This window comes from Phodopus roborovskii, unplaced genomic scaffold (assembly GCF_943737965.1).
Source record: "Phodopus roborovskii unplaced genomic scaffold, PHOROB, whole genome shotgun sequence".
Taxonomy (NCBI): Eukaryota; Metazoa; Chordata; class Mammalia; order Rodentia; family Cricetidae; genus Phodopus; species Phodopus roborovskii.
The window spans coordinates 35461886-35474832 of NW_026126511.1; the positions used below are offsets into that span (position 1 = coordinate 35461886).

At 40.4% G+C, this 12947-nt stretch overlaps 1 protein-coding gene across 1 annotated transcript in view; it reads right to left on the minus strand.

Moving 5' to 3' along the window:
* The window catches only part of Vwa8 (von Willebrand factor A domain containing 8), a 296436-nt gene that overhangs the window by 119353 nt on the left and 164136 nt on the right, over positions 1-12947 (minus strand). The window contains exon 22 of the mRNA XM_051195337.1: positions 417-492. Coding sequence (XP_051051294.1) covers positions 417-492 — 76 coding nt within the window. The remainder of the gene's footprint in view (positions 1-416; positions 493-12947) is intronic.

Sequence of the window (12947 nt, forward strand, 5' to 3'; positions counted from 1 at the left end):
CCTAGGGCGTGGCCCACAGCAGCTCCAGGACGCTTGCCTGCTGAGCAGCTCTGTGGCCAGGCTTAGTGGGAGTTAGGTCTTCTCAGCTTCCCAAAGCACTGAGTTAATGTTCTGCTAGTTTAGAACAACAACAAATCTTTAAAAAGCCTCAGAAAGTAAGCATAGGATCCCGGTCAGTCCCGAACCTCTCACTCAGGAGAGAAGCGCAGGAAGAGAACATGTTTTAATCTTCCCCATTAAGTTCCTTTTGATAGAGAACATCTAAAATGATACAGGCATGCACTTCAATCAGATAGAAGCTCACATCTAAAATGATACAAGCCTGTGCTCAAGTCAGATAACTAACCCATCCATAGGCTGAGGTTCAGGTACAATCAAAATACACTTTCAACGGTTTGTTTCATCCGCTTACTGACCAGAGGTGAGTCTTCATACACGATCAGTCCATCCTTAACTGAGGGCTGAAGGGTCAGAGTCTGCACCGTGGTGTCCCTGAATTCAAACCAGACATTTCATAGTCAAGAAATAAAGCAATGTTTGAGCATGAATAAATAATGAGTAAATCTTTAAATCTGTTCATCACTCTGCTTTGCCCAAGAAAAACCAAAGCAACAGGGGAAGTCCAGCCAGCAACAGGACTGTGTTGACAGTACAAATCTCAAGGGTTTAGAAATTGATACAGTTGCCAGTCAGTCTCTCCCCACCACAACCTTATTTGTAGTGATTTCACTATTCCAAATTATCCTCTGAGCATGAAGAAACTGCTTTAAAATGTTTATATTACTACATATTGCAAAGAATGCTTATGTTATTTAGAAATTCATGACCAGCTTGCCACCCTGGACAATTAATTTACGAATACCATATCCTACCCAATCTGCCATCTGGGGGAAAGATCAGATATCCTGCTACTTGAAGAACATAATTACTTCTAGGATTTTGAAGATTTGGAGATGAATTCCAAGGGCCTGTTCTATATTATTTCAAAGTTATTCTTTTACTATTTGTCTGGCTTTCCTTTAAGTTGAGGTCTTGAAAAATGTTAACATGGAGTTATCTATGCTCCAAGCCTCTTTTCTGAAGAGCTGTGAAGCTCTTATCACCTGTGTGCAGTATTGCAGGCAACAGATGGGTAAGTTCTAACAATTTTCAAGGTAGACAATTTTATGCCTTTACTTTTCACACACACTGTATCTTAAAAATGAGAAATGCTATGGCTAATCTGACCACGCTACACAATGAAATCACAAAGAATAAAACGTAACCAGTATTTCTAAGAGTTCAAAATTATCTTTCAAAAGAGCCTGCTACTTACTCAAAGCAAGCAATGAAGCTTCACTGCACTGTCTTGAGCACCTACTATGTGTAAGAAACTGCCTATGTTGTGAACTTCAGACATTAATTCTGTAATATACTTGTGAAACTTAAGCCCAAATGCCAAGCTTTACTACAAATTAAAATTTTTCAATGTGCATCTCAGAGGTAAGGAGTGGTCCTGATGATCTCTAAGTCTGTCTTGGAAAGGACAGTGACATCAGCAAGGTCCACTTGGGGATGATTATCACAGTACTCGGAGTTGATGGTTTATGTCTATCTTTTATTCCAAGGAGCTGAATCTGGACTTTCTGTAGTAGTGGGTAACTTCTCTGTGATAGTGTTCATATACCAGGGCTGGAACAGATACATGGACAATTCAATCCTGAATCCTTACAATTGCTACCCTTCCTATCTCATTCACACCTTGTCAGAAAGCGTTCTCTAATGTGAAAGGTAATGGGTGAACCCTTTGGGTCTGGTCTATCCTGCCCCTCTTGCAGGCTCCCATGAGCATGGTCTTGTGGGATCATGGTTTGTCCCCAAACTTCACTGTTTCCTCCACTTCAAAGGAATATATTCCAAAGCAACATGGATTTGTCTTTACTAAAAATCAAATTAATATGCTCTAGGAAATGTAAAGAGCAGTAAAAATACATTCCAGCAATTTACTGGTGGTTTTTGTTTTGTTTTGTTTTTCTGCTCTAGAAATTCCAAATCATATGAGATCCACCTGCCTTTGCCTCTAGAGTGCTGGGATTAAAGGGCCTGGCTGATTAGATATTTTTCAAGTGAAGACTTTTGACATCATCAAGAACATAATTTTTTTATTGATTAAATCAGTTCACTGATATTTTCACACGTATGCATAAGCACTCTGCTTACTTTCATCTCCCATCATCCTCTCTCATCATCCCTTCTTTCCTACAGGTCCCTTTCCCAAATTCCAGTTTTTCAAATTCCCCCTGATTTTGACCAGGCTATCTGTCTGGCCACAGGTTTGGAACACTCACTGCAGCCTGGTGGGGTCACCAGTGGATACGCAACTGAAGGTTATGATTTCTCCTTTGCCCAAATCCTCCAGAAGTCAGTAAGTTCATCAGGGAGGGGCAGGGCCCCATGTGTCCCTCCCTGAGCCATGGATGGCTGTCGACAGGCCCAGTGTTGAACAAGCCTGCCTTATTTTAAGAATAGTAGTAACATAAGAGAGCTGTAATAATTATTAATGAAACAGAGGTATTTACATGGAAAAGATGTTAGAAAATTTAAGGATTAACCACTTACAGATACATTGGCTTTCTAACTGAATAGTAGAAGCATATAGTCTCACCTGTGATATGTAAATTTATCTTGCTATAATTGGAAAGAAATTCCCTTGTGCTTTCAAACATATATACTCCTTGTTAAAAGCAATGTGCCAACCAATACAAAAGAAAGACAAAAAACAAGATTAAGATTAAAGCAATGCAAATTTTAAAAATAGAATCAGACTACATCTGGCTTGGTCAGCCACTCAAGACCCCTGAAGCCCAAGGCAGCTCATATCTACAGGTAATTAATATAGATCATGAGAAAATACAATAGAGAACAAGGGTGGAATTTGAGAGGAAAACAAGGGATCCAGGGCTAGGGATGGAACTACCACAATGCTTGAGCTGTCTCAATGCTTGGATAGAAAAGTCATTTAGAAAATAAAGCAAGTTTTTATTCCTACCAGATGCTAAAAAGATTTCTGCCCTTAAAACAGTCCCTTAGAGGATACATAGTTTACCTGTCACTTACTCTTTGCTAATAGTTTAGATGCAAAGAAGTCCTAACAAATCACTAGCGGAAGAAGCCTGGAGTCAGGGTGATATTTTTTCAAAGATGTTAACACTTTGCAGTTCTTGGGTAGGTACTTGCTGGAAACAGTAGCAAGGGAAGTGAACTAAAACAGTCACCTGGTGGTAGCCAAACACTTCAGATTGGCGAAGTTTATCACTACCATGTTTCCTTGTCCTTCTAGATTCATACTACTCAAAAAAAAAAAAAAAAAAAAAAAAAAAAAAGGGTTCCATTAATTGAAGCTATGACAAAGTATTTCCACAAACTCAGAAATTTTTACAAGTTGTTCAGTCTTTAGAAATAAATCTCTGCTCAAATGGTGCGTAGATAATTGGGTCTTTTACTCTGAAAATTAGCTTTCTTGGTTAAGAAATTTTAAAAACTCAAAATGTTACTTTTTCACTTTTTGGCAGACTTCATTTCTTTTTTTCCACATAAAAATGAAAGACATTGCACAGATTCTTCCTAGTCAGTGAAGAAAGTATTAGAGGAATGGTGTAAGAACAAAGTTAAAAGTTGTGCTTTGTTCCCTGGATAAATCCATTGGAAAATAGATTGGTATATGCTAATTTACATGTTTAAGAGGACAAATGAGCATATTTTCATGGTACGATATTTGGTAGTCTTTCAAGAAGTATTTACTGTGTTTGTGGATGTGGCTTTATTGGAGGACTATTCTAACATGACAGGTAGTATGCCGGGTAGATGACTTATTTGGTAAGTGATAAGTAAGTTCAATCCCACAGAGCCCTCATAAAAAGAAGTTGGTGTGGCTCTTTCCCGCCTTGGCTGCTCAAGGGCTGCCACCATGAATGACACAGAAACTTCAAGACTAATGTCTGCTTCAGAGGAAACAAAGGGTCATTGATGTCCTTCACTTTGGAAAGGCAATAGTATGGAAGACTTAGAGACTTGAGAAAAGCTGGCCAGAATAAGGATGACCACACCAGATGTCACCTTTGTATTTGATTTCAGAACCCATTTTGGTGGTTGCAAAATAAATGGCTTCAGCATGGCTTACCACTCTTCGGAAAGAATGACCCCAAACAGGTTTGCAAGACAGAAAAGAAAAGGAAAAAAAAAAAAAAAGATGGTGAGTGAAAGGAACTCAACAACAGAATGAAGGTCAGGAGAAGGTCAGGGAATTACAAAGGCCAACATAGGTGCTGGCAAAAAAGTGAGCTGGAGATTAGGCAAGATCAAGAGGGGTGGAGAGTCTCTTCAGGACTTGATCTGCTGTGATGGTACAAATCTTTGAGTTGCAAGTACATTATAAAAATCCCCCCCAGACAAGACAAAAAGGTGGGTACGATGACATGCATTTATACTTGCAGGAGAGACCCTGGGACTTATTAGCCAACTAGCCTCACCTAACTGGAAAGTCCCTGGCCAATGACAGACCCTTTCTCAAAAAGCAAAGGGGATAAAATGCCTTAGGAGTGGCACCCAAGGTTGACTCTCCTCTACATCTATATACTCCTGTGTGTGTGTGTGTGTGTGTGTGTGTGTGTGTGTGTGTGCATGTGTGTGTGTACATGCACACACAAAACAGGTGAAAAACCCTTCATTTGATAAACTTATGTTCGAGCACTTTTAAAGAACTGATGTAATAACATACCCCCGAGTGTGGTATGGACTATATCTAACATGAGGTTAAATATCACAAGAATTTTGTCATGGACCAGTCAGAATTAAGAGAATGAAAAGTAGTTTTGCTCATCAGGGCAAAGTTTTGACCAATAAGCCTGCTGCACTTTGCTGACTAGAATAGGCATGGGAGCTGGGTAGGGAGGTCTCTTTTGTTTGGTTAGTAACCTAAAGCACATATTTTATGTAGTATATATTACCTAAAACTACATATGTTTTTTTATGTGCCTATTATTTGATATACTATCTAACCCATCAATTATTTATTATTCTAATTCCTGGTGGTTTATGAACTGGAGGAACTTCTCACTGATCTGGTCTTACATTCACCAGTATCAAGTGTCCAGGCTAAAGCCACTCAGGGCAGAAGATGGTGTGTGAATAAGCATGCATTGCATGAGCTTCCCAGTTTATCTACCCGTCATTTCATGGTAGATTCTCTCAAAAGGAGACACTGCTTTTAGTGGCAAAAATTACAGCCTACTCCAGCTCTGCTGTTCTTGGGGCATTTTCAGTGCAGAGGGAAAATTACAGATGCTCCTAGGGGATCACAGGGCAAAGAAGTAGGAACTCTCTGGTCATATCTGTGTGTTTTGCTGTTTGCTTTGCATGTCCTGTTTTATCTTAAAATTGCAGCATCTGAGCGTGTTTGCTTGCATCTCTCATATTATTTCTTAAACCCCCAATGAAGGAAATAAGTAGCTTTATCTGCACTGGGTTTCAGCATGAGGGTCAGCACTTTGGGGAGTGATGGGACATGTTATTCTGTATATGTTTCTGTTATTGGTTGATGAATAAAGCACTGTTCGGCCAATAAGGCAGGAAGATAGGTGGGTCTAGGAGATAAGGAGAATTCTGGGAAATGTAGGCAGAGTGAGATGCCATGTGAGACTGCAAAGGTCTAAGAGGTCCAGACCCTTCTCTGGTAAGATAAGAGCATGTGGAAATGCACAGATTCATAGCAATGGGTTAATAATTAAGACAGAGCTAACCAAATAAGAAGCCCTAGTCATCAGTCAACAGTTTCATAACTAACATAGCATCTGTGTGTTCATTTGGGGCTGATGCAGCTGTAGGACCAGGGTGGCAGGAAGAACCATCTGTAACGGGGGAGGTCCAGAATAAGGCAGAGAAGAGGCTACACACATTTGCTGGCTTCTTCTGGCAGGCCCAGCAGAAAATGCCCCTTTGTATGATGTCACATAGCTAGCTGTATCCTCCTGGGGACTAAGAAGTCCTCCCATCTCCTGGGTAATCTCTGTTAGGCTTACAGGAGGAATGTTAGCTGTGATAAGATTGTAAAAAAATAAAGCAGAGTTCAATGGGGACCAGAAAAAACATCATTAATTCTGGTAGAGGACAGATTTTTGATAAAGAATACGACCATACTGGCCAGGGATGGGTGGGATGAGCTTCCAGGCAGTACAATAGACAGACAGGAGTCTAAGGTATAAGAGATGTCATGGGATGCCTAGGTGCCCAGCACATAAAGTCAGCCATGAGGAGGAAGGAGAGCTGGCCTTAGTGTGCCCAGAGTCTACCCAGAGGTGGCCTCATGTCTAGCTATTTCAGAGGAAGGATTCTACGAAGGGACGTCACAAAGATGGGTAGGTGGGAATTGACACTCACTGACTCATCTACTTAACAAACTTTCCCAGAACACCCTGGTTGCTCTGTGGCTATTGTGCTGGAAATAGGCAGCTGACATAACCCTGCCCTTAGGAGGGCTCAGTGTCTGGTGGGAAAAGATGTAATTGTGATAAAGAATGACAGGCACACTAGCAGAACCTGTCCAAGGTCAGTGTCCCTAAACTTACCATCAATAAAAGTTGTTTTGAAAAGGACACATTTTGGAACATATAAAAATAGAAGCAAAAACCCACAAGCTAAAACTAAAAAATAATACCTTAAAATAATCTTCATTTTTATTTGTTGATAATTCAGAAAGACATTTTGTACTCATTAAAAGTTAAAGTCATTTTGATACAAACAATGAGACTGATACACGTAGTCTAGCCTTCCATTTAGTTTGTGTCACACAGACATGTGCAGAGAAGAAATGCAGACTTTAGTCTCCCTGCTCACCTCGTTACCTAAGGCTTGCCCTGCTCGTCACGTCACTTGACCTGCTCTGTCCCAGTGGCTGTATAAAGGAAAGCACAGAGCAGGAAAACACGGTGTGGGGTGGACTTGCTGCTGGGCATGGCAGTCACCGCAAGTTCCGGACAGGACAGAGAGCAGTCAGCTCCACGGGCTGGGTAGTGTGAGTCATGAGGAGGGCAAGCAGTGACTGGGCTTTTAATCAGGAGGCTATATCAGACCAGGGCAGAGATACAGAATGGACTAATAATGTCTGTTATGTCAGCAGGTGACACTGGCTGGACCTGTTTCCTTTAGCTTTTGGCTGGGACCTTTACACAATCACTAGCCCAAGGTTTGTTTTGTTTTGTTTTTCAGACAGGGTCTCTACATGGCCCTGGCTGTCCTGTAACTCACTACATAGAGCAGGCTGGCCTCGAACTCACAGAGATCCACCTGCTTCTGCCCCCCACCCCAAGTGCTGAGATGACAGATAAACCCTGTGGTCACTGTGACTAGAAGGGCTAGGTATTACTTCTTTACAGATCCATCATAGTATTGAATCAATTTACCCACTAAGTCTCTAGACAGTGGTCAAAATGCCCGAATAATCCCACTGTATTTACGAAGTGAGTCTCTGCTGAACTTTCAGTGTTTAAATTCTGCTTCATTAGTCTGTTTACTCCCTATCACACAATCCTTTATTTAAATTTTCTGCATCATTTTCCACTACCTAGAAGTTTCCTATAAAAACTCCCCTTCAGAAATCACTTACAACCTTTTGTTTTGTTGAGACAGTTTCTCTGCATCTTTGGAGCCTATCCTGGAATTCACTTTGGAGATCAGGCTGGCCTCGAACTCACAAGAGTGCTGGGACTATAGGCGTGTACCACCACTGCCTAGCCTTACACAAACATTCTTATCTCTGGCTTTGCTTCAGGAAAACCGATCTAAGGAGTTTGTTGACTATTTGAAAGTAGTTTTTATTTATTTATTTTAGATATTCAATAATGCCATTGATACTTCCAGTGCAAAACATTATAGATACATCTTGGTTCATAGAAATTTCTTCACAGAGCTGTGCACAGAGAAATCCTAGGAAATACACTAAGTATCTTCTGCTCATTTTGTCCCTGCTGTCACCATCTTAGGAGTGGTTAGCAATAGCTGTCACATAAGGAACCCCACACCTTTTAAAGCAAAACAAAACAAAACAACAACAACAAAAACGTGACCAATCTACTTGAGCTGGGAGGTGTTAGCTATTAGGTACTAGTACTTGCTCTGCATGAATGTTACAAGGAACTGGATGCTGGGGCTGGCCAGAAAGGCCCTGAGAGGGGGCAGCAGTTAAGTGATTTGGACATGATGTCAAGCACGTTCAAATAATCTGAGACTAGAAAATGTTTAATACTGAGTTCATTTTTTTTATTATAAGACTAAAACTATTTGATTCCTTCCTTCATTGGAATACAAGTGATTTTATAATATCAATCAGGGTGAAATAATAATTCCCTACATTTTTTTTGGGGGGGGAGTGTTAGGGGCCTTGATGTAGTAGTGGACACCATTAATCCCAGTACTAGTACTAGGAGGCAGAGACAGGAAGAGCCCCTTGAGCTACTTGAGGTCAGCCTGGCCTAGAGGACAAGGTCCAGGCCAGCCACAGTACATAATGAGACCTTGTCTTTAAAAACTGTTTTAAAACATTTAAATTTTGTTCTTGAGTTTAAAAAGGATTAACAAAATTAATTCTAATTGTGACTGACTTAAGGGGAAAGAGACTAGAGGGTACTGGCTAAAGGGGAGACAGCTATAGTCACAGTATTCTATTCCTACAAAAGGAAGCACACCATCGAATTTAGAAAATATGAACAGTTCTGACATTTTCCGTACTGTGCTCTGGTGGCAAGAGACAACATGACCTCGAAAGAGACTGCTTCCATGGTTCTCAAGCTTAAGTCTGTGATTGAGAATCTGAGATGAGACGGTCCCAGGGCTCCTCATCTTTCCCACCCACTTCCACAAAGCATCAGAGAGTGAGCTGCTTGGTGGGGACCAGTGTCGGGGTCTGTGGCTCTGACTTGACTCATCAACCTCTGTGGCCCGCAAATGCGAGGCTAGAAGCAAAGCCAGAAAAGGTTCCGTGGAGGAGCAGCAGCCTGTGAGGGACAGCACAAAGGCAGCCATGACTAACGTTTCCGTGAATCACCTGGGAGACAGAATAGAGGACCGGAGCGGAGATATGCGGGTGACATACCTCATAGGAGGCGTGATAGGTAAAGTACACATAACAACCTAGAGAAGATGCCAAGAAAGCAGAAGAGAAAATCTAATAAGGGACACTATTATTGATAAAAAATGGAAGAAATATGAAACAACTGCCCAAGGGAAAATAGTTTGAGATTAAGCTAAGGAAATACTAGAAACATGATGCTAGTATTTAACTGATTGAGTGATCATACATAGAGTTCAGAATACCAGCATTAGTTGCCCAACAGTTTTATTGTATGATCAGTACAATGAAGTCAAGCAAAGAGCTGAAGCCAGGCTATTATAATGCTAACTACTGCTAACTACTGCGAACTATGTGAGCTCAGGCAACTTTAACCTTCCAGTGCCTCACTGATCACCTAAACAGAGACAGCCATGGAAGAATGCATAAGCACATGGTAAACAGCAACCAGCTACAGGTTAAAAGCAGGTTTGGAACATGGTGGGACAGTATATGTATTAGTCTCTCTTCTGTGCTATGAGAAAACACTCTCACAAAAGCAGTTTAAGTTCATCATGGTAGGAAACCAAGGGACCAGACAGCTGGTCCCTCACAACTAGAAAGAGAAAGCAAGCAAGTTGGCTCAGCGCCTTCTCTCTTATACAGCCGGGTCCTCTTCTAGTGAGTGGATCCGCCCACAATCAAGGCAGGTCTTCCCACACCAATGAACACAATCAAGATAATCCCTTACAGACATCCTCAAGGGGGTAAATTTAACTGAGACAATCCTTTACGGATGTACTCTTCCTAGGTGATCCTAGAACTTGTGAAGTTGGTAATTCTGACCATCTCCATGTGCTACATTAATGCTCACGAAAGAGGAATACAGGAATTTCAATGGAAGTGGAGATCAACCAGATCTGATGTACTATCCAATCTGATGTACTATCATAACCCTTGTCAAATGGGGGCAGTGGCAGGCATTCAGTAGAAAAACTACCATTCGACTGTTAATAAAGCACTTATAAAATAGTTTTTCATTTTATAATGGGAAAGCTGAGACATAGGAACACCCAGATGTCCTCAGCAGCAGCTGCCACATGACCTGGATCACTCTCATCACAGCTAAGAATGATGAATGTGATGTTTCACTCATATTGTTCCTGTGAGATTTCATTGATGTGTGGCCCTTTTCTATTTTCTAGAATATTTCTACCTGCCCCCTGGGACTTTGTAAATTTCAAAATTCGTGCTGTCACATTCTGTCCTCCTCAGCCTGAGGACAGCTCTACATATGGATAATGCTGTGCTCTGTAAATAGCATACACTCCAGGAGATTTGATTCTAAAGGGGCCAACAGTAGAATTTTGCATTTACCTGCTACAAACGATACTTAATTTGCAAATGCAATAGAGGAAAGGCAAATGGTTTAAAGACAACTAATCACATTTAACTAGCTGGACCACTTACAGCATCTACTATATGCAGAGTCAGATCCCTTGTCTAGAGATGCCTGAGTTTGCAAGGGATCTTAATTCTCAAACGGCTATGGGTGCCTTTAGGTAATGAAAGCTGGACAAGAGTGAGCTTGAAGATCCAGACGAAATGAGAACAAGCTAAGTCATTTCAATAAACATTCATTGCAGCCCCTATGTACAGAGAGCCCTGTGAAGTGCTGGCCCCATGACTGTAGGTCACATGTAAAGGGTCTCCCTCAACTTCTCCCTCCATCTCCTTACACACAGTCTTCATGAACTCCAAAGCCAGCCATTTAAACCTATGTCAGTATGTGCCTTATTTGTATTCTCTTCACCAACAGAGCTAGTTAGTCCCAATAATTTTATGTGGATTCTTAAAATCAATCACAAGTGTCCCTGTAACTCAAGCCCAACCTGACTTTGATCAACCCATAGACTATAGTCAAAATGATCTTGTTTTTAGTTTTACCACATCACACTGAGGATTTCAGCCAGATTTGGCTGGCCCATGAGCCGGTAAGCCCGTAAATCTTTCACACATTCATTCACCCACTCACTCACCTACTCACCCACTCACCCACTCATTCATTCACTCACTCATATTCTCTCTCTCTCTCTCTTTTTCTCTCTCCCCTGCTGTGTTCCTTTCTGGAATTCACACACAGCCTTCTCTTCAATAACCACCATGTCCTGATTCTTTTTCTAATAAGAAAACCCCCCATTATTCCTTAAGACTCGGTGTGAGTGGCACCTTCTCCAGAACACTTTACCGTGTCCGTCATATCAGATTTCAAAAAGATCTGGATTTCAGGGTATTTCACATTTCAGATCTGTGAACTAGGGATATTCTACCTGTATGACTTAAATCAAGACCTTAACATGTATTGGTTTAGCCTGGTGCTCAGTGTGAAAACATGGGCAAGTGCCCGATGCCATAGTGAGCTGGCTGCACGTACTCTTATTTCTAATCTTCTTAGACACCATGGAGAAATCATTTTATTCTGATATACAGGGAAAGCAGGACTCAAAATTTGTGAGGACAGGATTTGCTTTCTAAAATTCATACCCTATCAAGTGGTATAAACTCACTACTATGGAGAAAAGTTCCAAAGAGCAAAGGTTGTTTGCACTCAGTATAAAACAGCATGAAAGGTAGAGTTAACCAAGAAGTAATTGATGGACCAAATTCTGGATGAAAGAATAAAGAAAGTGCATTCAGAAAGTAGGACACAGAATCATCCAATCTGAAATAAACTCATCATAGGTGGGGACAGTCATACTGAAATAGAAATAGAGAGAAAATAGAAATAGCAATTGGAGACATGGGCTCTCTATTTCTCATGATACCACTATGAGGAAAACAGCAAGAGAGCAGAAATCACACAAATACAGACTTGGCCTTCATCTCTGTATCTGAAGGGTAGCAAATGAAATATAATCTGGTAGCTCACCCTACCTAAAATCAGCTAATTCTGATTTTAATAAAGACATGTATTTTTATTCAAGAACTATATTAGTTAAATATTCAAGTGTCCTCTTTCATGGTGCATTAATATAAGATCATAAAAATGAGTAATAGGCTTCACAAATCTTTGTTTATATAACTTTTCCTATAGGCTCTTCCACTTGAAATGTATACCATTAAAGTAATTGCATCTATCAATCTTTTAAATCTCTTAAGACACACTCTTCAGGCATCTTGAGTTCAACCAAATACATGAACTGCTTAGCATGTTCATTTTAGGCACTGTGATCATCAGAACCTAATCTCCCAAGACTACACTCGAAAGCACTCTAAGAGCTTCCTCGTTTTTACTCATCAGGATTGTTTTGAATGGCTCTTATAACTAATCTTGTCCAAATGACATCCATAAATCAAACAGAGGAACTGATTAGGTGGAAACATCAGTAATCCATTAGAAGATTCCACAATAAACACAGCAGACACTGTAAGTGATCATCTATCTACACATCAGAGAAGTCCTAAACATTCTTTCAGATGGCTACTTTTAGGTCCTTTAAACATAGGTTTCTCTAAAGGAAGTGCATATGTTAAATTCCATGTGAAATGTAGCCCTAATGCTGTATGTAAAGTAAAAGCTCCTATGATAAAACTTAGTGGGGCTAGCAGTCCAATTAGTGAGAATTCCATTATAGTTCATATTTTTAAATGGAACCTTTTTAACCTTCCACTTTTCACAGTTCAGCATTTAAGATTTCTGAATAGAGATACCTAGGTCCTGATAAAATGAATACCTAATTTGTCTGTAACACTATTACCAGTCAGTTATACAGCAATGCATGCAATAAAATATAAACTTTAGCTTTGAAATTTTCATTATTTTGAGTTTAGAAAATTCCTCATAGAGACTATCTCTACCTATTTATTT